The 25,494-nt window shown below is 35.5% G+C and overlaps 4 protein-coding genes across 4 annotated transcripts; 2 read left to right on the forward strand and 2 right to left on the reverse strand.

The window, feature by feature from the left end:
* Positions 1–29: 29 nt before the first annotated feature.
* On the forward strand, positions 30–1,096 carry LOC105212442 (thyrostimulin beta-5 subunit). The gene is made up of 3 exons (XM_011184416.3): positions 30–239; positions 339–677; positions 750–1,096. The coding sequence occupies exons 1-3, from the start codon at positions 237–239 to the stop codon at positions 912–914; spliced, it is 507 nt and encodes a 168-aa protein (XP_011182718.1). The 5' UTR covers positions 30–236; the 3' UTR covers positions 915–1,096.
* A 317-nt stretch (positions 1,097–1,413) lies between these two features.
* LOC105212441 (mitochondrial import inner membrane translocase subunit Tim23) lies at positions 1,414–2,941 on the reverse strand. The gene is made up of 4 exons (XM_011184415.3): positions 2,737–2,941; positions 2,308–2,584; positions 2,066–2,235; positions 1,414–1,996 (listed from the first exon to the last, which is right to left on the reverse strand). The coding sequence occupies exons 1-4, from the start codon at positions 2,786–2,788 to the stop codon at positions 1,881–1,883; spliced, it is 615 nt and encodes a 204-aa protein (XP_011182717.2). The 5' UTR covers positions 2,789–2,941; the 3' UTR covers positions 1,414–1,880.
* A 257-nt stretch (positions 2,942–3,198) lies between these two features.
* Positions 3,199–11,327, forward strand: LOC105212440 (uncharacterized). The gene is made up of 5 exons (XM_011184412.3): positions 3,199–3,499; positions 6,486–6,619; positions 6,692–6,814; positions 6,894–7,431; positions 8,796–11,327. Exons 1-5 carry the CDS (start codon positions 3,421–3,423, stop codon positions 8,987–8,989), a joined length of 1,068 nt encoding a protein of 355 aa, XP_011182714.1. The 5' UTR covers positions 3,199–3,420; the 3' UTR covers positions 8,990–11,327.
* Positions 11,328–14,786: 3,459 nt separating this feature from the next.
* LOC105212439 (probable DNA double-strand break repair Rad50 ATPase) lies at positions 14,787–18,054 on the reverse strand. The gene is made up of 2 exons (XM_011184411.3): positions 15,662–18,054; positions 14,787–15,571 (listed from the first exon to the last, which is right to left on the reverse strand). The coding sequence occupies exons 1-2, from the start codon at positions 17,552–17,554 to the stop codon at positions 14,912–14,914; spliced, it is 2,553 nt and encodes an 850-aa protein (XP_011182713.2). The 5' UTR covers positions 17,555–18,054; the 3' UTR covers positions 14,787–14,911.
* Positions 18,055–25,494: the final 7,440 nt, after the last annotated feature.

Raw genomic sequence — 25,494 nt, forward strand, 5'->3', positions numbered from 1 at the left:
AAATCCTGTGATCAACCACAGACAACACATACACATACAGACACTTTTCACGCACACATTTGTAAATGCGTTACAGGATTCTGAAGCATTGCTGCATGCTTGTCCTCAACATTATATATGGAAAAAAATTAAATTCAAACGTATAAAAGACTGGCGCAACAGGCAAATGCATGTCATTTCGTTTTCAACGCTACTCTGCATAACAGTTCGTCACTGCGCGTCGCAACGAGCTGAAAATGGTAGGCACACAACATACATATATACACTTACATATTGGTCATACAAATTCGCCTTTTATAACGGTTACTGACAATTATAAAAAAATTTCTGGCATTTAGCATAAATATTGGAGTACGTTTGCACTTGTCGCCTTCGTTACAATTGCAACACCCTCGCTGAGTCAATTACTGGAGTCACAACCAATCGACAGCAGTCCCACAACAGCACCGCTCGGCTGTCACCAGCGGCTTTACACCTACCGCATCACACAGGCTGACGCACAGGGACGTGAGTGTTGGGATTATGTGAGCGTACGTTCGTGTTGGGGTCGTTGTGACTCCAGTGAGATTTCCGATTGGAAATTCCCATTCAAACGTTCTTTTCATCCCGTTTGTGTACACGCTACGCGCCAACCAGCTGTAGCGGTATTGCGAAATTGCCATCCGGAGGCCGGTGAGGTGAGTACAAGCGTGTTGTGGTGTATATTATTTATAAAGTTTTTGATCATACTGCATCCCCTGTTGCTTTAGGAAGCGCGTCGCTATGAGTACATGGAGGCTGGCAGTTGTCACTGTCATACATGCTCCACTTTGGATACTAGTTGCGAAGCGCCTGTGAACAACATAGTCGATGAGGATACCGATATGAAGGTGTTGGCTTTAACTGGCTCGGATTCAGATGTTTTGGATTATTGATATTGGGATAATTAATGCCGTGTCTAATTAAGTTAAATTTCAAATTACTATCAGTTGTTATCTGTAATCAATTAAGGACAACGAGAGGACATTAACAACAAATACAAAATACACACACTTTACTGGATGCAACAATAATCATTTCGGATGTCTTAATTATGCAAATAAATTTTACGTATGTATTACGCGCTTATTTTAACTCGATTACTATCGTTAATAAAGGGGGCAGCGTGGCAGAGCGTTCATAAAAACTATATGTATACAAATATTTAAAAAATATTGTTTCGTGTAAACGTTGTATATCAGCAAATAAACTTGAAAAGTTTTAAAAATTGTTCTTTTTTGATTGTTCACAAATCGCATATTATTCATTCACACAATACGACTTTATTTTATATTTATATATTTATATATATATATTTTTAATAAATATTTTTCCAATTATCAATCACTAAAATTAATATGTTTATTAAAAATTAAAAAATGCATTCGGCAGTACTTGGTTTGTCATTCGCAAAGCGTTTTGTTTTATTTCGGTGATCATGTTTAATTTTTATTTCTATAATTTTCTGTACAACTATTTTTAAGTTTACGTAAACACTTGGCAAAACACACACTTCTGTTGAATGCACAAAGAATTTTATGTGAATTTTAGTGTTGTTCTATTATATTTGCTTACTAAGCAAAGTGTCTTCGGTATTAGTTTGTTCAACTTAACTCATCACATTCTATGAACTAATAATATTTAAAAAATAAAAGTTATAAAGCAAGGAAAACTTACAACTTAAATTTGCTATGTACGTTGAGCGCGTTACATAGGGGAATAACGCAACTCCATTCAGCTCCACTATATGGAGTTACCCTAGTCACTACCAGCAGCTAACCACTAATCGTATATAGAAAGTTTTACAGTCAATATACCACATTCCAGTACATTTTCTTTATGTAATTCATATAGGTTCTTATCTACAGGAATTTTAAACCGGAACCATTCGAATTCGTTTGCATTAGTTGAAACAGACAATACGCAGCTGATACACCGAGACCCACACCACCGCCAATTGCACATTTCCTCAGACCAGCTGTTTTGTAATAAAATAAAAATAATTATTGTTATTGTTATAAAAATATAATATGTTTTGATTACTCACCCGTTGATTTGTATAACAGACCAGTGGCTGTGCCGGCAATAACCGTATTGATATCGTCATCTTCTCCTCGCACATTTTGCAACAGTACACCAAAGGCTGAATACATGACGGCAAGTGTTCCCAGAGTGTTGGCAGTGCCAGAACCTTGTTTCAGCACATGATTAAGTAATCTAATTTGAACAAGCAAAATTTATTTATTAGTAAAGTACAGCACATATATAAACTGCATATATTAAGCTTACTGTGTTCGCCTCAGTTTGCCGGTTTGCTGTAATGCCGCTGTAGTTTTCATACCATTATAATAACCAACTACACCACCTATCGCTGCACCAACCATTACTGAACTTCCAATCTGTGAGAAAGCCAATTCAAAACGTCCGCGCTGCTTATTTGCACCTTCCGGGAAGATAAATTCTGGCTGTGCTTGTTGTAACAAACGCGGGTTATAGTTCAAATATGGAGATATGGGTGTCCCGAACGCGCTGGATGCTGCACTCGAACGATTGGTATGTGTCTCATCTGTTATTTAAGATAATAAAATCATTTATATTCACACATTATCAACGCTCATATGATGTGCTTTGTAATGCGATTACACACTATCTTCCGTAATTGCGTAATGTACACCCTGTATATTGGGTTCATAATATTTATGCATCAGGAGCGCTTACCTGATGATGACGACCCCAGTGAGATTGGTTGACTTAAATAGTCTTCACTCATTGTTATTTGTACACTTATAAGATTATAAAACTTTAACTTTCTGTAACAATTTTGCCTATTTTTATAGTTAGGTGCTAAGTTGTAGATTTTTTTCTCGTTCTTTACGACCCGACGGCACTGACAGCAAACGTCATGCACATGTGCGCCAAAACTCAACGAAAAAGTCCAATCGGATAAATTCACAGTGTTTACTATTGTGAATTAAATTAAATAGAAATATTTTGTTTTCTTAAAAAACGTATAAAAATAAATATCATTACTATTTATTTGAGTGATTTACAAACGTAAATTATATGTTTTAAAAAAATTATTTAAATTTTCTTTGAATGAAAATATAAATATGAGTTGAAAATAGACTTGAAACAAAAACAATTGGCAAACTGTCAACATGAATTTTGACATTCTCGATGGCAGAGGACAACTGTTCTCGACAATCCGTATTCCCATCCCACCAGTCAGTTGTTTTCTGATGTGTTGGTTGTTCTCATCTTTATTGCTGATGAAATTCGGTTCGATTAAATAGGAATTGCATTGTGTGAGATTTATAAAAGATTTGAAGGAACTGAATAATTACATAAAGGCATTGCGAAAGTACCGTGAGTGGCGTAGTGGAGAAGCTGGGTTTTTTGGCGATGGCTTCAACTGATATAAATGTAAAATTGTCCCGTCTTTATCATTTGGCGCAGAAGTTTAACAATTTCTACTTGACAGGTATGCCATAAAATATAAAAATATAAATTTTAAAAGCCGATAACGCATATAAACTCGTAAATATTAAAGAAAAAATGTACAGCAGTAAATATAAACCATATATAAAACTGCATTATATTCCCACGGGCAATAGTAAGCATATCCTTTCATCGATTTGTGTACAAACTTAATGTTAGTATGTATGTGACATTCTGATCAGATTGTCCTTCGGGTATGTATAGCATCAGAAGGAACAAAAAAATTTGACTCCAACAAGAATTCTTTGTTGAACTAGCGCAACAGTAGATTTGTTTAAAATACTAAGTTTAGAAAATATATTAAAGAATGTTGTAGAACGGATATTGTCCTGATTAGGCTGACTTCATCAATGCACAAATACACACATACAATTTTTCATATAAATTTAATAGGCTTATCGTAACATACATATAAAATGCATATGTTTACTATGAGTTATTAGTTATATTTTTATGGTGTAATACTTTTAAATATGTTTATTATGTTATTAAGTGTGTGGATTTATTATAAATATATATTTGTTTTTAATTTGATATGTTTTAAATTCATGGGTGTGGCCGGCAATAACGGTATAGTTTATACATAACTACTTCTATGTGAGAAAGGATAAACCCGAAATCGTACTCTATTTGCCATAGATGTATTAACTAATCCACATTGGTACACATGCATCACTGCTCGTAACTCATTAATATTTCATAATTACTAATATAGCGCTTAAAACATTTTTTTCGTGCAAAATTATACAAAATTCAACTGTTTAAAGCATTGATTATATTTACACACAAACAAATATACGATTATTAGTAGAGAAATCATAATTTCCTGTCTAGTACCAAAAATATTGTATTTACACTCGAAATCGATTTAGTTTAATTTCATATAAATCAATCATATGAAATTATTCTTATCACCAAGAAAGATACGTATGTAATTATCTTCCGCTCATACGCGTGCCTGTCTGCCAACTTTTTATGTTATAATTCACAAGTCATTAGGCATATACGTACATACATAAATACATATATTAATTTGTTCATATATAAATACATATGTAAGCACAACTGATAAGCATTAATTTTGCGTGTAATCTTTTTGATTACTGTTATTTCGCATATTTTGCTCCCGTCTTTCGCTAATCAATACTTGACGATGATGCTTTCTTATAAATCATGCCAAATGTGAATGAATAACGAGTGTATCACAAATATTAATTTATTTATAATAGTCCTGGCGTTTGATAAAATTGGCGGAAGCGCATAAATATAAATTAGATTTGTGGTGTAATATTAAGTGTAAATATACTGATCTGCTCTATTTAAACTATGAAATTTTTCTCTCCTGTAATTGTTGTCTCCTATAATTTTGTTTGATATAATAAAATTTGTAGTAGTCCATGTTGTATATAGTAGAAATTATTATCTTACATTACAAATAAATTTATACTATAATAAAACAATAACACGTATTGTCTTGTACACCTGATCCACTTATGTAAAAGTAAAGTAAATGTAGCTGCACTCACACCTGAGAGGATCAGGTTAGCTTTTGGTAATTTCATTCTAATCGCAAATATGAGTCATAATTTTATATGACGTCGGCTTGACACAGTTGGCATTAGAGTAACGTACATTCGAGGCATATGTGTTAACCATACATACAAAGTCACATTGGCATAGAAATGTATCTACTTATATACATAAGTGCATTCATTATCTTGCGCAGCCAAATAAAGTTTGTTAGTGTTTGCCTTTGGCAACTGTATACTCTGTTTTATATAAAACTTAACTCAATTACTCGTTGACGGCCATCCAATAGAATTGCGGCCGTAAGAAGGACTACTAACTTTGCTGACCATACTTGGCGCCATCAACAATTATAATTTTCTAAGTCACCTTGAATTAGCTTGACATTGTGTACTTTACATATATGCATACGTTAGTGGCGTACACAAATAGACAAATTGTTATATATGCATATACAGACATACATACATATTGGTAACGCGAGGATCTGCAGAGATTGTGCGCGTATAAATAGTATCTGTATATGTAGCAAAGCTATTAGTGAGATGTGTCATTAATAAAATTGTGTTTAGAAGCATAATTAATGTTATTGCAAAGGGTTGTTTTAATTTTGCTGGCATTTCAATTATTAATTTGTATAATAATTATAATTTCAATAATTTATTGTAATGAAAATTTATAGTATATTAATAATTTATTAGTGATTAGAAAATCAGTAATTGTTAGCCAACTAATTTGTCAAAAATATTAATGTAAAATTAGTAAATAGGTTTAGTAGCCGCAATTGGAAACTTAATGTTTAACAAAAAGCTTAACTAACCAGCAATTTATTACTCCGTAATAACTAATTAGCATACTTTAAGTCTTAAACAATATACTTTTAAAACTTTTGTTTAAATGGCTTTTTCGTATTACTTCTTACTTTTCCTATCTGTTTGATATTTTTTCTATGTCCGTGCGCTTTGTTTATTATTCGCACACATAAAATCTTTTATTTGCAAAGTGGCCGTTTATAAACAATTAGATTTCGTGCTTTGCTTTGCTCCGCTATTCTTATTGTCGAAAAAAAACGGCACAAATAATATACATTCAACTATACCTTATCGCATTTTTTGCTGACTTTTTTGGTAAAAAATAAAATAAAAGTATACATACATTTGTACATTGTTATCTTTCTTGTGCAATGGAAGCACTTTAAAGTATCGATTTTCGTAAACAAACGGCATATGTATTTGTATTAAATTATATTTTATTGTACAAACGCTATGGAATCTTAGTAGCTAGAATATGCATAGAGCAATATAAACACTCCTCCAATAACTGTTTTTTATTTATTACTAGTTATGTGCGTATGTCTATATATAAATTGCATAGACGTTGTACATATTATTATTGTTTCTGTTTTAATTTAAATAAATAAATTTATTATTATCTTTTTACAGGTTTTCAAAAGGGCGACATACGTCCATTCCTGGTTGAAGGCGAACAAGTTGGTCTCGTCAAGGCCGATGTTATCAAGCAGCTGCAACGTTATCCCGAAATATTCTGCATACGCAATTGTGAATTTACCAATCAGGTAAAAGTGTATTTCAATTAATCAATTTTCAAATAAAAATAATTAATTAATTAATTTACCAACTTTAAATAGGGTATAGTCGAGTTAAATCCTGCATTCCGTGACTATGCTGAACGCACAAAGCAAGTCGATATAGTATTACGTGATTTACGTTCTAAGGGCATTTTTTCCGCACTCCAAGGTTGGCGTGATGAGGTAATTACCAATATAATTTGTTTATCAATTGCAAACTGCAAACTGCTTCCGCTAATAAATAATTTCCAATGCATTACAGTATTATGAAGTGAAATCGGAGTATCGTAGCCTATTGAAAATGGATCGTTCGGCCACACCATTGTTTGGTGTACGTAAATATGGTGTAGATATTAATGGTTATGTACAACATCCAACGCAGGGTCTTTGTATTTGGCTACAACAACGTTCGAATACCAAAGAGACATGGCCTGGCAAATGGGATAATATGGTTGGTGGCGGTTTATCGGTGGGCTATGGCATTAAGGAGACTGCTGTTAAAGAGGCAGCCGAGGAGGCATCCATTCCAAGTGATCTGGTCAAAAATCTCGTTTCAGCCGGTTGTGTTTCATTCTTTTTCGAAAGCGAACAAGGTTTATTCCCCAATACGGAATATGTGTTCGATTTAGAGTTGCCATTGGATTTTGTGCCACAAAATGCTGATGGTGAGGTGCAAGCTTTTGAGCTATTACCAGCCAAAGAGTGTGTGGAACGTGTATTTACGCAGGATTTCAAGACAACCAGCTGTCCGGTGGTTATCGATTTTCTAATCAGACATGGCTATATAACGCCTGAAAATGGTGAGTGTTAAATGTAAATTAAATGTGTATACTCTCGCAACAAAGTTGCTAAGAGAGTATAATAGGCCATAAAACTAAACGAGTTAGATATTGTGTTATATATATCAAAATTATCGGGATGACAAGATGTATTGAAATCCGGATGCTTGTCTGTCCGTTCGTCTGTCCGTGCAACGAATAACTTAAGTAAAAAATAAGATATCTAAACGAAACATGCTACGATATAAAGGTCCGCACTAGGAAGTGCATCTGGATGTAATGTTTTTGAAAAGTGGTCGTGGTCCCGCCCCTAAATACGTTTTTTGTGAATATCTCGCAAAGCTATATAAACCAAACTTTCTTTAGAGTTTTTCTTTACGTACTCCATTACAAACATTGAAAATTGATATAATCGGATAATAACCACGCCCACCTCCCATACAAAGGTTAGGTTAAAAACTACTAAAAGTGAGTTAACTCACTAACGAAACCTATCAGAAACACTAAATTTTACAGCAGAAGTAGCAGAGAAGAGCTGCACTCATATTAAAAAAAACCGAAGATGGGCGTGGGGTCGCCCACTTATGAGTCAAAAAACATATCTCAGAAACTACTTGACCGATTTCAATGAAATTGGGTACATAATACTTTCTTGACACACTGATAACATGAATGCAAAATGGAAATCGGACTATAACTTTTCAAGACCCCGGATATCGAAGAACTCAGTGCCAAGGCGTAATTTTTCCCCAAAAATATCGGTAAATCTCACAGATATTTTGATTCTATCAGAGAATATATTTTTCTTCTAATAGTGTGTCTCTGTACCAAAAATAATAAAAATCGGTTAATAACTTCCCTTAGCTCCGATATATGTACCTAATTTTAGGGTTTTCAAAAATAAGGTGGGCTTTATTCCGCATATATCGGTTAATATGTGAAACATCTTAGCAAAATTAAGTGAGCTTGTAGTCTTGGTGGTGAAAATGAATGAAATCGGTTCAGGAATTAGCTCGGTCCTCATATACTATATATTTTGGTTTTCGTTATTCTATTGGATTTCATACCCATATATTCGGTTCAAATTGTGTTATCTTTATAAAATTACGTCAATAAATTGCGAGAGTAGAAAATGTTCGGTTGCACCCGAACTTAGTCTTTCTCTGCAAGTTTTGTTTGATGTATTTAATATTTATTTGAATTTTTTATTTAATATTTGAGGTTAGGTTAATAATTTAGGGAAAAAAGTGTTACAAATTATATAATTTAAGCATTTAGAGTTTCTAAAATTAATTATCATTTTATTAGCAGTTATAATTCCTTGTTCTTTATTAGCTTCAAATAAAAAATTGTTGTAAATTGCTAATTTTTTCATTTTTTTACAGAGGTTCATTTCACACAAATCATTGAGTTATTACATGTGCCACTACAGTCGCTCTACACGTACAAGACACTTTTGGAGCAAAAACAAAAAGTTAAACAACAACAAAATCAATCGCAACAACAATCGCATCTTGCCAATAATATTAAAACCATTGAAAATGGACACAACAATAAGGATGCCACAATAAACAATTAAAGGAAAATGTGCAAAAAGCAAAATTAAAAAAAAAAAAAAAATAATATAAATATATATAACAAAAGGACAAAAATTGCTGATTAAAGAATAAACAATTTTTTTGGTAGTAAACGATTGAAAAACAGACTGCGTATTTTACATTTACGCTCGTAGGTATTTACATACAAAACATAACGAATTAATGTATTTGCTGTTTATACATATAAATACAAACGTATATACAATATAAAACAAAAGAATACAAAAAAAACATAGTTTAGAACATTTATTGTACTCTGCGAATGATCTACATATTTTGCTGCGAGTCCTGCGTCGTGAAGCATGCTAGAAGCTTGTGAGTTTCTCAAATATCTATATACTACCTACGCCAACTAGGCCACTAATTTCGTATGCCTAAATTGGTTTAATTGCTGACTTGCGAGTAATATATACTATGTTAAAAACAATTTAATAAGACAAAACAAATATGTAAAACGATTCGTGTAACGAAAAGCTCGTTTGTAACAAGCGAGAAAAAAATATTTGTGACTAATTTCATTTTTTCAAAATTAAATTATTTCCACACATTTTTGTTAATGGAAAATAATTGTTCATTTTGCTTAGTGTTTAAAAAACAAAACATCGCACATATTGTTAAATAAAAGTACATATGTATATTTATGTTTGTAAAGGCTATTGTGAGAATAATTAAATTATTACTTTTTTAAGCAAATTTGTTGTACAATTTATTATTGTTTTCTATGTTTATTTACAATTTAACTTTTAATTTAGCGAAATGACACGTAATGTGTATTTATTTACACTTATTCATTTCACTGACTATTTTTGTTTTTTTTTTTTTTCTCTTCTATAAATCGGTTAAGGGCGGCGAGTCAAACTGTATTTGCATTAATGCACGCGTTATTATGTCGATATAAAATGTAGTAATTGTAATTTATGTAAACGTTTTTTGAACATTTTATCACTGCGTAACAATATATATATATATATACATACATATATAGTGTACGAAAGAAAAACAAAAAACATATATATATATAAAATGCACCACATTTTTTAAATGAAATAACATATAATATGAAGGCTTAACATTTTAATCATATGTTTATAATGTATTTAAAAGTTTATAAATTAAAACACGTGCATATATACATAGTACATATATAAAAGACAAACAAACAAATAAATAAGTATATATGTTAATGTAGTTGTTCTTAAGTGGCATACATATATATATATTTATATTATTGTATTGATTTATGCTACCGATATTAGATAATGTGTGTATGTACCAAATATGGGGCTGTCCAACGTGCTGAATTTGACGAAAAATATCTAAATTCAAAAACTTGGTTAATTTTTTTTTATTATACTTTATTTTTTTTGTATTTTTTAATTTTTCTTAATATTTTTTTTTATTTTATTTTTTAATTTTTCTTATTATAATTTTTTATTATTTTTTTTAATTTTTACAATTTTTTTTTTAATATAACTTAAGGTTGTGGATCTATGATTATATTTTTCTTTGGTGTTTATTTATACAATTAAACTTCCTTAACTCGAATCACTCTAATCCACAAAAAAAAGTTAGAGTTAGAGAGACTTTGAGTTACGGAAGCTAATTTCTATGAAAGTTTTAGAGAACTTCGAGTTATGGAAGTTCAACTGTAATTGCTACAATTACAACATAATCTTAAAAAAAATTATTCTTTGTAGATATGAGCACATGTACTTAATTAATTATTTTTTTATAATTATCGCTTCCGTTTTGATAACAGTTTTTGGTTTTTTTGTAGCAACATGAGACATTCACTCTAACTATTCTGAGAAAAATATACGAATCCACTTCTCATATGTACAGCCGGTTGTGGTGGAAACGGTTGCGATTTTTTAATATCATTGCCTTTTTAAAAAATTTTTAAATTTTTTTTATTAAAAAAAACTTTATAAAAACAATATTTTATTTTATTTTTATTCCAAAAAATATTTTATTTCATATTAAAATTAAATTATTTAATTTTTTATAATAATTAAATTATTTAATTTTTTATAATAATTAAAGTATATAATTTTTTATAATAATTAAATTATATAACTTTTTTTAATATAATTTTGTTATTTTCATAATTAATTCGATCGAATTAAATTGTTTTCTTTTTCAATTTACTAAACTTTTTGCAAAAATTCATGTACGCGACAGCCCTGTGCATCAAAGTGCTCAAAACACGTGGTTTTTTTGTTAAAATATTTTAGTTTAATTATGAATTACGAATATTATAATAATAATAACGAACTTACATTTTTACCGAAAAATAAACAAAAAATTCAATTCATATAATGTTTAATTAATGCAATGTGTAAATTCAATGTGATGTGAGTAAAAATTGTCGTTTATTGTAAATATTTTTATATTAATGTAATTTTTATTTAAAATTTTCATATCTTTCAAATTATTTCAAAATGTATATGACACTATTTAATTTGTAAATAATCACTAAATGCTGCGTACTCTATTAAGGTATGTTAAATGCCTTAACATTCACAATCTGCAATCAAAGTAAGGTGTCTCTCAAGATTTGATATTACAGCGAATATGATTTTAAATACCGAGCAAGCTGCTGATTTGTGTTTACATACATATATACATGAAAAAATATATTTGAAAATCAGGTACTTATAGTATTGCTAGATAACATTTTTTTATTAATTACTTGAAATTAAATTTTTCTAACAATTTTCAGTCACATTTTATTTGGAAACTAACAAATGCAAATATCTCAAATTATTATTTATCAAGCACATTATATATACACAAGTAAGAAATCGGTGAGTAAAAATTAATCAAAATGTCATATATAAATGTCCGCTATTCATATCAGCTTTGGCTAAATTTGTCTGAAGTCTCTTGAAGGGTTAAGTCTAGTGCTTTCTAAAAAGTCTATCTTTAAAAATGTTGACTGAAAGTGAGGAAACAAGAATCAAATGTCTCTCTTTACTAGGTACTATGAAGCTACATTTAAAATTTCATTTTGAGACGAACGATGATTTCCAAGTACCATTGTCGCCCGAATTGAAAAATGCTGCGCTAATTGAAATGAACGATTCGACATTATCTATATAGTAATATCTTTAGTAGGCCAAAGTTTACTGAAATCCAAAGATATATTAAATTTTTCAACTTCATTATTTCTTTTTATACTCTCGCAACAGAAGTTGCTAAGAGAGTATTATAGTTCTGTCCACATAACGGTTGTTTGTAAGTCCTAAAACTAAACGAGTTAGGTATAGGGTTATATATACCAAAGTGATCAGGGTGACGAGAGAAGTTCAAATCCGGATGTCTGTCTGTCCGTCTGTCCGTCCGTGCAAGCTGTAACTTGAGTAAAAATTGAGATATCTTAATGAAACTTGGAACACGTGTTCCTTGGCACCATAAGAAGGTTAAGTTCGAAGATGGGCGGAATCGGACCACTGCCACGCCCACAAACTGAGCTAAATTTGGAACATGGGAACGCATTAGAGAGGAGCACATTTGAATGTAATTTTTTTGGAAAAGTGGGCGTGACCCCGCCCCTAAATAGGTCTTTGTATATATCTTGCAAACCAATAAAGCTATATAAACCAACTTTCTGCAGTCGTTTCTTTTAGCCGTTTCCTTATACAGTCCAAAAATGAAAGAAATCGGATAATAACCACGCCCACCTCCCATACAAAGGTTAGGTTGAAAATGACTAAAAGTGCGTTAACTCACTAACGAGAAACGTCAGAAACACCAAATTTTACATAAGAAATGGCAGAAGGAAGCTGCACTGAGATTTTTTTACAAAATGGAAAATGGGCGTGGCGTCGCCCACTTATGGGTCAAAAACCATATCTCAAGAACTACTCAACAGATTTCAATGAAATTCGGTATATAATATTTTCTTGACACCCTAATGACACTATGGTCGAAATCGGTTCACAACTACGCCTACTTCCCATATAACTCAATTTTGAATCCTTCTGATTCGTTCACTTTATAATACATACGTAAGGAACCGATAAAGATAGCGAAATAAAACTTTACACAAATTCTGTATTTGAGCTGTGACATCACTTGTGGAAAAATTGTCAAAATCGAACCATGACTTTTCAAGGCCCCTGATATCGAACATGACGAACTCAGTGCCTAAGGGTAATTTTTCACCGAAAATATAGGTAAATCTCTAAATGAATTGCGAGGGTATAAAATGTTCGGTTGCACCATAACTTAGCCTTTCCTTACTTCTTTTCTATTCCCTAGTGGTTCGGAAGTCTTTCTTGACTCTCAACTCTCATCTATCTTATTCCCAACTACGCGTCGCTGTTTATATTTATATCCCAAGCAATTTTTCTCGTATTTTTCTTCTAACACCTACTTTTGGTTTATGAAATATAAGCAACTCGTTCACCCCGCGTAGAAAATTATTGCATTAAGATGCTATTATATGTATATTAAATTAAATTCGAAACTAATATCTCACCCTTTCTAATCATGATAAGGCTTGTTAAGTCGAAAAATCAATATTAAAGGCTCTCTTTTCTTGACGTTTAAGTTCCATCTCCAAATTTCAACAGATCTGACGGTTGTTCTGGTACGTTTTCCGACCTCTGTGAATCACCATTGCCAAGAAGGGACCATAAGTAAAACTTCTTTCTGGAAATTGAGAACCGGAACCAACTTCTACGATATTAAATTTGAATCTATAACTTCCGTATTGAGTGTCTAGAGTAACCATTTCCGCGGTATATTGTGATTTTAACATCTGGAGTAAAGAAAATATTGTCCGCTGGTGTGAAGAAGCGTCTAACCATTTGCAGTTGTTCTTTGCTTTCTCTTAAATAATTTCTCATCGAGTCCCGCTATGATCACTGTTTGAAATGACGCTTAAGCACCGTTGTATTACTTAAATATAACGGTCATTCCATCAGCCAAGTCACCATACGCTATCAACTGCGTCTTAAAAGTACCCACCTATGTAATAACCGAAAATCTTCTGCTTACCCATTCACATAAGCCCAATTCTACAAAGCCTAACGCTGATCGTCAAATAATGATTACACTGACAAAGTAATCAAAAAGTAAAAGACTTTTCAGCGCGGCACACGTGCAGCGCAAACGAACCGTAACTGCAACTGTCATTATGCGCCGCGTTCGACTTTTGGTGTGAAAAAGAATTCTTAATGCGTCGCTGCCTTGTAACTCGACACACACCGGTTATTATGCGAGAGTACACACAGCAATTAGAACATCTGCCGAAATTACTTGCAAACATACATACATACATAATTGTATAGATATTCACTTCCTTGACTGCCCCCAAGTGTTATTGTATACGTTTTCTTTCACAAGCAGCCATCAGCCGTTGAGTTCTTTCAAACTCTTGTCAGCCGAACAAAGAACGTGCTTTGACGGACGGAAGTGTGTCGCAATTTCTTGTTTTTGTTACCTTTCAAAGGACTGTGGCGGTATGTATGGCGTTGGGTTCCCTGCATTTTGTTTACCCACCCCTCTTGTGCGCTTAAAAAGGTTGGAAGTTGTGCTGCGCAGCAGGCATGCCTCGAACGTATTGCGCAATTGTGCGCTAATGTAACGGAGATTTCTACAATTCTTCCGAATGCATACCTTTACATCGAGCGAGTTTACCTTTGTGTGCTGCATCTCAGTGCGCAACGTGGGAAAGTTATTTTCTGCGCCGTAAATCACAAAAGTATCCCTTAAACCCCACATTAATTCAAAAATCTTGAATTCTCACACAAAATGAAAAGTACCGTTTATTTGCATAATTTTAAATAGTTAATATTTATTTAAATATAAATACATCTTACAAGCAATGTAAATTTGTGCTTATGTCGTAGTGTCGACCAATATGGGGACTTGGTCTGCGTCTTCCGCTCTGCCGTCTACATATTACGCGCCTTCAGCACCTGCTTCTGCGGACTGCATATGTTCTCCTTGCCGGGGAAGAGTACCGTCTTCTTGGGTGTGGTGCGTGGTGTACGTGGCGTCTTTGGCGTGCGCGGCGTACGTGGTGTGCCAACATTGGAACCGGGTGCGTTGGACGATATTGTTATCGTCTTATTGGCGGCGGGTGATGATGGTGTCAAACAGCTGCGCTGTTGTGTCTTCTTTGTGCTAGTCGGTGTTGATGGTTTCAACAGTTCGTTGATTTCGTTGCTGCTTTCGGTGCGTACACATTTGTCGCTGGTGGATGAGCTCAATAGCCAAGAGGCGATCTTATCACATTCGGCGCGCAATTCGGTATCGATTAGTAGATCTTCGATCTTCTCAAGATCTGTGCTATTCTCACGTTTTGTGATGCCCTCTTCGACTTTGGATTTGAGCGCGATATTCTCCAATTTGAGTTGTTCGCATTCGTCGCGTACCTTATGCAGTGACTTCTCTTTGCTGTCGAGTTCCAGTTGTGCAAATTGCAATACGGTGGCGAATTCGTCCAATGCCTTCTTCATATCCTGCATATACAGTTCGCGTGATTCGTCCTTGCGCTTCAGCTCGTTGTACATGTCCAGGTAGTGCGCGACATCTGTCGTATTTATGCGCTCCTGGAATGAGGTAGCAATTTTATTGAATTTGGCCAAAGTTTCCTCTTCCGAGGTGAGTATATCATTGAATAGGTGCTCTTTAATAGATACCTCTTGTTGTAGTGTTTGCGAAGACTGACATAGTGTCTTCAGCGCGGTTTCCGCTTCAGCGTGATTAGCGCGCAGTGTCTCCAATTCAGCTTGCAGCGTCAAATAACTCTGCTCCAATGCGCCCTTCGCCAACTGCACAGATTCGAGTTCGGCGCGGAATTGTTCGACATCAGCATCGGATTTCTTCAAACGTTCCATCAATATATTCACCGTGGAACGTGTATTACTCAATGTTAATTGATAATTGTACTTTTCGGTTATGACTTTAGCCATGTCTTGTTTCAAATCAACAACTTGTTTTTGCAATGTGTCGGTCAATTGTATGTAATAGTCGATGCCATTGCGTAGTTGTTCTTCGTATTTCTGTATCTTCTCGTCGCGATCGCGCAACATGTCATTCGTGGTCTCCAGCAGTACCATGACGTCTTGCTTCTCCAACTCCACTTTAATGATCTCGTTTTCGGCCATCTTCTGACGCTTATCGAGCTCGGCGCGCCAATAGTGTTTCTCACGTTCGAGCGCATTCTCCAAATCGGACTCGAGTTTCTGCACTTTTTGCTCCGCCTGTTCCTCGGCGCTACGCACCTTCTCTTCAGCTGTCTCGATCAGATGTTCCTTCTCCAACAGCTTCGACTTTTCGCGACACAACTGACGTATTGTGTCGCAATGCGCATCGATCTCGCAATTCTTATCCAACAGCTCGTCCTGCAATGATTTGATGAGCTCACATTTGCTAGCCAAATCATGCTTTAAAGTGCTACGCTCCTTCTTCAGACACTCCATTTCGTTTTGTATGATCTTGTTCTCTTGCGCATACGCCAAAGCATCTTTTTCGATTTGTTTCTTCAGTTCGTTCAAATCGCGCCCCAGCGACTCATTGGTGTTACGCAAATTCTGTATGAGTTCAGTGTCTTTCTGTGCGCGCTCTTCGTTGGCGGCAAGCTTTTCACGCGCCTCACTGATCTCCAACTGCAATGCGTCGATTTTATGTTGTTTGATTTTCTCCTCCAAGCATTGTTGTTGCGCTTGTTGCTCCAGCCTAGCATTCTGTGTTTTCAGCTCGCCGATAAAAGCTTGCAACTCCTCCAACTCATTGTTGTGGCGCGCAATAAGCGTGCTCATCTCCTGCGCTGTTTGCTGACAATTCTCTGTGAGCGCCACATTTTCAGCGCTCAGTCGATCGTTCAACTCTTTGTGCGCCACATTTTCCGTTTGTAGTGCATGTATTAGACTTTCGGTTTTCTCCACAACACTGGCATTCTCCTCGCGCAATTTCTGCTCCGTCTCCTTCAGCTGTTCCACATGACGCTTGAGCACATCAATCTGACTCATATAGCTCTCGAGCAACTCATTCTTTTTGCGTATCTCTTGTTGTAGCGCCTCTTTACCTTTTAGACGACTACCGCCTGACTTGGTCACTTCCTTCACCGGTGTGGTGGTGGCCGAATGCAGTGGCGTGGAACTGGCTGTGCTGGCGCCACCATTATTATTGTTAGTGGCATTTACCGCACTCGACTCGGTGGGATTGTGACGGAAGCGCAAACGTTGCGGCAGCGAAGGTGTACGGAAGAGACGCAAACCTTTGGACTTTTTGTCATCCTTCAATGCGCCATCCTTCGGTATGGCGAACTCTTTCGCCTCCTTGCTGTTGGTGGCAAATCGTACGGCGTCTTTGAAGAATTTCTCGATCTGCTCTTTGCGTTCGGGGTGTCCTGTGCTGGTTGCAGCCGCGGTGGTGTTGGTGGTTGTTGTGACTGTGGTGGCGGCATTAACACATTTGCTCGGCGTATTAACGGTGCAGGCGTCGGTGGCCAAACGCGCAGCTGCGGGTGAGTTGGCGCAATCGACATCGACGTCGTTGAAACGTTTTAGTTTAGCTTTGGAGAAAGACATTTTTTTGGTTGTTGTTGTTGGTAGTTGGTTGGTGGCTGTTCGTACGTTGGTTTTTGTGGTTGTTGTTTGTTGGTAGGTGGCAGTTGTTGCGTGATAGATTGTAGCGATAAGCAATGAGGGTTGGCTTAAAGGTTTTGATATAATACAAAACGACCGTTATTTTTATTAAATTTTTTTTCTAAATTTCGTGTCCTTGTTTTCGTGAGTTTCGTGTATATCGTAATTTGGTTTCAAACACACTTTTTTATATAAGCAAAAATAATAACTTCTTTTTTTTCGATATAAAAACAAGTAACAGTTTAAACAAAAACTTAAAGATTTAATAAGATTTCAATAAACAAAACTGTAATAATTTAACAAAGTTCTTTCCTATAATTTTTTGGTTCAAAAAACACTAAAAACACACGATTACGGTTTCGGTACTGGCGCTGTAGGAAACCCTCTTCTTTGGCGTAGAAAAGTTCCTATTCGTTTGACTGTAGAATCCTAACTGATTCCTTTCGATCGACGATCGTACCAAACTCAACTCGGCTGCGCTGCGTTGCCTCACTCGGTGGTGGTTTTCGCTATATTTTTGTTTTTGTCTTGTAAAGGTGGTGGTTTTTACCTTGTAACTTTATTTACTGCGTTTTGTTTGTTTTGAAATGAAAGGTGCCGTTGCGGATGAAGGAGAAACCTACGAAATGGAACAAAAACAAGAAAATTAGCTATGACTATGGGCTATGGGCTATTGCATTCTTACACAAGTAAATTTATTTTGCTACGCATCTGTACTATACTATATAGGACTGATAAGGTATATACATACATACATATATGCACGTATGCTTGTTCTAGAAGCACACAATAGGTAAACATTTCTTTGTTGGAACTGACTTAAGTTTGATTGCATAGAAATGCGCGCAACGTCTCTACGTTCATGGGTGTTACCGGAAGGAAGCTCCACATAAAGGCTATAATCAAACTTTATGCGTTCTGTGATCGCTTAGGGAATGATATAATATATATAGTGCAATATATTCTATACTATATATACATATACGTATGTATTTTATGTAAATTCAAAACTCTAAATGTATATACTTTGATCCACCGAAGAAGCCATATTTTTTGATAATCAGTAATTGAACGGTCTCCGCTTAATGAGCTCACTATTAATTATGAATCCACTTATTTAAATCAATTGAATCAGTAAAAATATATATTCATACAAATGTCTATTTTCTCGCATGATTTGGTCCAGTTACTTGAAGATATTTTTTGTTTCTTGAAAAAATATTATCGAGTCTTAAAACGGTTACCCCAATTATAAGTGATCTTCTCAATATGTAAACTCCAATCACGATCGAAATCGAACGAAGAGATTATTAATAGACATACATATATGGAGAAGAAGACTATACCAAGTAATGAAATCTCCAGTAATCAAATTAAACCCTCAGAACTCGATTGTGAGAAAGTTGATGCAATCATAATTTGTCAATATATCACAAAGCTTTGCAGGTTTCTAGATAACCGGATTAGCTTAATGACAAGAAGTTTATATTGAGAGCATTCAACATCTTACAACTAAAATTAGCCGATTATATACATACATATATATTTGGCGTGGGAACAGCTTTAAGCGATTATAGCCGAATCCACCAGAGCGCGCCACTCTTTTATCCTTTTTTCCTTTTGGCGCCAACTGGAAACACCAAGTGAAGGCAGGTCCCTTTCCACTTGATCCTTCCATCGGAGTGGAGGTCGTCCTCTTTCTCGGCTTCCTCCAGCGGGTACTGCATCGAACACTTTCAGAGCTGGAGTGTTTTCATCCATCCGTACAACATGACCTAGTCAGCGTAGCCGTTGTCTTTTTATTCGCTGAACTATGTCAATGTCGTCGTATAAATCGTACAGCTCATCGTTCCATCGTCTGCGGTAATCGCCGTTGCCAATGTTTAGAGGACCATAAATCTTGCGCAAAACCTTTCTCTCGAAAACCCCAAGAGTCGTCTCATCGGATATTGTCATCGTCCACGCTTCAGCGCCCTACATCAGGACTGAGGAATAATGAGCGACTTGTAGAGTTTGATTTTGGTTCGTCGAGAGAGGACTTTACTTTTCAATTGCCTACTCAGTCCAAAGTAGCACCTGTTGGCAAGAGTGATTCTGCGTTGGATTTCGAGGTTGACATTGTTGGTGTTGCCAATGCTGGTTCCCAGATAAACGAAATTATCTAAAACTTCAAAGTTATGACTTTCAACGAGTGCGCTGACTGTTTGTTTGATGGTTATTGCAGGAAAATCATCAGATTCAAAAATCATAAATTTTGCATGCGCCAAATCTTGTAAAAGAACAGAAAATGGATCAGTGCCCATTCTCTTCTGGCTCTAAAACTGCATTCAGCAATAGAAAATACAGTAATGAAAATGGTAGGGCTCTCCAAAACATTTCAAAGCTTTTTGTGGCCCAACAAACATGTATTCTTCTCCGAAGCGGATATTTCAGTTACAAAACAGTAACTGAACTAACTACTAGTAAAATCTTACTAGTAGTTAAATCTTGCGAAAATTTTGATTAATCGATGACTTTGCTTTGTATTATGAGAGAATACGCATCAGATCGATTAGTGTCATACTTCAGACTAAAATCATTAATCAATTTACTATAAATTGTATTGTATCAGTTAAGGATCTCTATCTACTTCTTGCACATCGATTTTCCAAAACTATTTTCTTCCTACACTTTTTTGAAGTCATCACACCACTAACTAACAACACAATTGACGAGAAGACATTCGGCAAAGAGAGGTATTTTGATTTCGGAAATCTTAGACGCATGAAATATCCAGATAGTATGAATATAGATCTCAAGTAAGTCTCCGGCAGAGTATGTGGCAAAGATAAATAAACCCCTTTGAGCAGTCGGAAAACTATATCTTCAGTGAATGATCGTTCGGTGATATATAACGGGATTTGGCATGATTTGAGTTCACTAGATGCTTTTAGTCTGGCGTCACTTGGTGTTTCCAGTCGGCGCCAAAAAGCAAAAAAGAGAATGAGTAGAGCGCTCTAGTGGATTCGGCTATAATCGCTTAAAGCGGTTCCTACGCCAAATATATATATATAGAAGCTTTTAGTGTCCTCCAAGGAATATCTTAACGATAAAACTGGGAAGCTCCGGGAAATGAATGGTGTCCACTTTTGTAACGAATGACTGCCGGTGTTTCATAACAACGCCTACTCCATGTGCTTTAAGAGCTCTCTCAGTCAATCGTCAAACCAGGATCAATTGACGTGCGATCCTGCTTGAACGTCTCAGAAGTAATCTTAAAGAGTCTATGAAATTATGAAATAAAGAAGGCCATACAAACCAGTGGTTTACTAGTTCCGGATTGCTGATCGAGATGAACTCCGGAGCTAAGCATAGAAACTTATATAATCTAATGAGAAAAGGTATAACAAAACTTCGTAGAGTTCAATGAACGCTAAGCTGACTATTTGGGGCGCAAAGAGATTGTATGAATTGAAATAACACAATGAGCCTTTGACTCTTGAATATCCAAAGAAACATATTTTATAAACGCCTATAAAAAGTCGTTCTTGCTTAGTTTTGTTTCCAACGAAGATGTCTTGCCGCAACTCTTATTAGCGGGGTTCTTCTCCCCCTAAAGCTGTCATAAAGCGGTAACGACTTTTGTGCGCTACATGAACTTTAATTTTTTTCGTCGTTTTACGGGTTACTTAATTTTTTAAATTCTGTAATGTAAAAGAAAGTCTATATATGTAAGTATTTTGAGAAATATACATACAAACATTTTGTGGCTCGTGTTCAAACTTTTGCGCAGTTGGTCTAATGACAACACTCTTACAACAAAACTAGCATAGTACGACATACCTGAATACTGCGCCGTTCCATTTAGATAAGGGTAGCACATGCCCAGTAAGCGCAACTAATGTCTCAGGGACAGTGGGTTCAAATGTGATAAAACTGATAAAAATTATCAATGAACAGCTTTATATATAATGACCAACAGTACTTAAGTCGCAACATAAACAAGCATTAGAGTCCCAGTTTATATCCAGGAAACTAAACTGTTTCTTCATAACCTAAATTACAATGGCGATAATATAAGATCCCTGCTTGTAAAAGAAAAAAATCAGAACATTTGTGATTGATGATGCGACTCTGTCGGAAATATTAATTTTCTGTAGATCTACGGTCTCCTTGGTGGTGATAACTTTCTCATTCGACTGGAATTGCTACCCGGCGAGAGACTTTGTCAAATTTGGAAATATAGAGAAGTCGTAAGGGGCCGATAATGAAGCTGAGCTGAGGTGGTACGTTGTCTTGAATCATTTTATCTACAATTCACTATTATATTTGTTCAATAATGCGGTATAGTAGAACCTGTTATGGAGGAAGTGTTTTTTTCTTTGCCAATGAGGCCATTTGTTCTGCAATTTACTGTCTATTTATTCAATAATTAGCCATAGTAGAGATCTCGACCTTTTGAAGAAGATCAGACCTTTTCAATCCCAGAAAGCAGAGTTACTCTTCCGGTCAGTAGGACAGTCTTCAGTCCTTCTTTGGTGCAGATACGCCGCATGACGTCACTGTTGGGTTGGCTCTGTAGGCTATGAGACACACGGTCTTTTAAAATTACTACTTACTCAGTTATTTCGTCAACCTTCCAACGGTACCGAGCTTTTCCCCGCGCCACAATAAAAGCTGATTGAATTTATGTAAGAAAAAATACTTGACTACTTTTCGCTCACTACTGTCACACTGTGCTAAGCGCCCGCATGCGTCTTAGGGGCCAACAAGAAGTCGCAACAATTGAATTTGAATTATTATGTGCAAAGAGGATATATACACACACACACAAACGAATACATACATACATACAATCGCACAATTTATATGAATGCACTTTGTGTACATGGTCCTTTCTTACACTTCTATTGTCGTAAGTATTTTTCGTTAAGTACATTGGCCGCAAAAAAGGTAAAATGCCAATGCATTGCCAGCGGGGTGATTGAATCATTTTCGCGCGCATTCGCCTTGGCCAGCTGGGTGAATACTCATGCGCACATGCCCATATGCAGAACTGAGAGTGTGTCGGTATGTATGTATGTATTCTTAAGATAACGTTTGGTGTACGAAGGAGCACGGGATTTTCCTTTTGCTTTATAAAGGGATCACCATGAAGGTACTATATGGTATGTTTGTGTGCGTTCATGTGTATGTGAGCGGCAGTGTTTATGAGTTTGTTATTATTGTGTAGTCTATGCGACATGCGCACCTTGACATAAATCTTGAAAGACCAGCGGAGTCCTTTGTAACGGTCTCCTTTTTTAATAATACAAGTAAATGGTACGTAGATGATTAAAAATCCATGACAGACAGAGCAGCTGAGCGCTACTGCTTACAAACATACTAACAAATATATGTATGTATGCTTAAAAATATATAAGTTCGTCTGAATATATGTATGTATGTGTGTTCTCCAATATGTAAATATTAATTAAAAAAGGTTGCGTGTCCTTAATTGTTCTTTACATGTGTGAATGGCTGTTTGTGATTTGTCTACCACTGATATGTAGTAGAAAGATTAGGCAAAGAAAGAACTATATAGTAACGATTTGCTAGGACAGCTAAACTGATTCGAAACATATACATATGTACGTATGAATTAGGGCTCTTAAAATTATTCGATTAACCTGAAAACCGATTATTCGAATATCCGGTTTGTAACCGTTCGTATGAATATTAACCGGTTAGTACTATTCGAATAGTCGTTGTTCTACGATTATTCGAATAGTTGTTCTGCTGCTTATTCGAATAATACCCTATTCGGTTAATTCGGTTAGTCGATTAGTCGAATATCAAGAGCCCTAGTATATATATATATATAAGTATTCTTGCAACAAAAGCTGTCTCTAAAGAAAATAGAGAACTCGGTTTATGGTCCGGTCCGATAACTGGTTTGGATCCAAATGACGACTAACTATTATACATGCATATATTAAAGAAATGTACAGATAAGGTCCTCCAGATTTCCCAGGATTGAAGTCAATCGTGTACAATTAATTCGAGTATATATGTATGTATGTAATTGGCGTAGGAACCGCCTATGCGATTATAGCCGAATCAATAATCAACTCAATAATCAAGTAAAGCAGATCGCTCTCCACTTGATCTTTTCAACAGAATAGGGGTGAAGGTCTTCCACTTCCGCTGCTTCCACCGGCGGGTACTGCTTCGAAAACCTTCAAAGCTGGACTATTTTCGTCTATTCGAATAACATGACCTAGCCAGCGTAGCCGCTGTCTTTTTATTCGCTGAACTATGTCTATGTATGTCGTTCTATTAAAGGACCATAAATCTTGCGCATAACTTTTTTCTCGAAAATGCCGTCTGAAATTTGGTTCGTCAAGAGAGGACTATACTTTTCAATTGCCTACTACTATTCAGTCCAAAGTAGCACCTTTTAGCAATAGTGATCCTGCGTTTGATTTTAAGGTTAACGTTATTGGTGTTTCATTTCATTTCCATTTCCATTTTATCATGAAAAGATATACGATGCAACAACGAGTCGAAATTATTAAAGTTTACAACCGAAATTAAGGTGAGTGGCCTCAACTGTAAGAGCGCTATATCCAATATTTGAGCGTCATAATTGTCCTGTCACACGTCGTTCTCAAGCGTTGGGCATCTCTGTGACGTGGTTGTTGCGAATTTTGCAAAAAGATCTTACGATCTTTACAACATCAAATTGACGCAAGAACTGAAGCTGCTTGACTACCAGAATCGTCGTATGTTCGTGAATTGGGCTGGTCAACATGTTGAAAATTATCCGGATTTTCATCGAAAAACCACCTTCAGCGATGAGGCTCATTTCTGGCTTGGTCAGGCAGCAATCCACTCGTACTCCATGAGTCACCTTTGCATCCCGAAAAAATTACGGTTTCATGCGATTTATGGGCCGGCGTCGTCATTGGGCCGTACTTCTTCCGTAAGGATTTAAACTGGCACATTACTGTGAATGGGAATCGCTACCGCTAAATGATAACGGAATATTTTTGGTCCGAATTGGATGATATGGACTTGGACAATATGTGGTTCCAACCGGACGGCGCACAACCTTTCACAGGAATAAAGAATTTCATTGATATCCCAAACCGTTTTTGTTGTGTTGCTCTTATTGAAAAACCCTTCCAAAAAAACACTTTGTGTACGATTCATATGTATGATACCCATTAAAACGAAACCTTACTTCCCACTTTGCCGACCCTGAAGCCGTTTTCAGACAGGGTTCATCTATGGTAATTTTATTTGTGATTTGGAGATCAACTGAAGAAGCATCTTAATATTGAATAGACGAACTAAATAAGGAATATACTTTACTTGGTGTCACTAGGCATAAAATACGGTAGTCTCTGTGACAGTTTAAGAGAATATTAGGTCCTTATTGTGTACTTATTGCTTAGAAAACACAAGGGATATAAAGTGGTGAGGCTTAGTTCGGTATTTTTGCTAATCTGGATGATATTCAAAGCATATCAGCAGAGCGATCTGCGTGGATTGCTATATATGGCTTAGTATGATTTCTTAAAAAACTGAGAATCAGGTGATTGGACTGCGTATGAAGGATCTAACAATATCACGGAAGTAATATCCGTTCCCACCACAGTCGGTTCTACGTAAGCAGAACGAAACCCGATTTCTATCCGGTCAAGGACTGTCAAATCGCGACCATTCCTCAAAATTATTTGGGACGTTCTATGCCGCTACAACATTAGTTTGGCGTGTCATCTACTACTATTGGGTTTAAAAAGTGTTATAATCATAGATCTTTATTATCGATATATAATGAGAGATACCGACACAATAAAGAAAAGTCATTAATTAAGAAAAAGTATAATTATTATTTAACTATTTACAGCAGACTGTAC

Source organism: Zeugodacus cucurbitae, chromosome 3 (genome assembly GCF_028554725.1).
Source record: "Zeugodacus cucurbitae isolate PBARC_wt_2022May chromosome 3, idZeuCucr1.2, whole genome shotgun sequence".
Lineage (NCBI taxonomy): Eukaryota > Metazoa > Arthropoda > Insecta > Diptera > Tephritidae > Zeugodacus > Zeugodacus cucurbitae.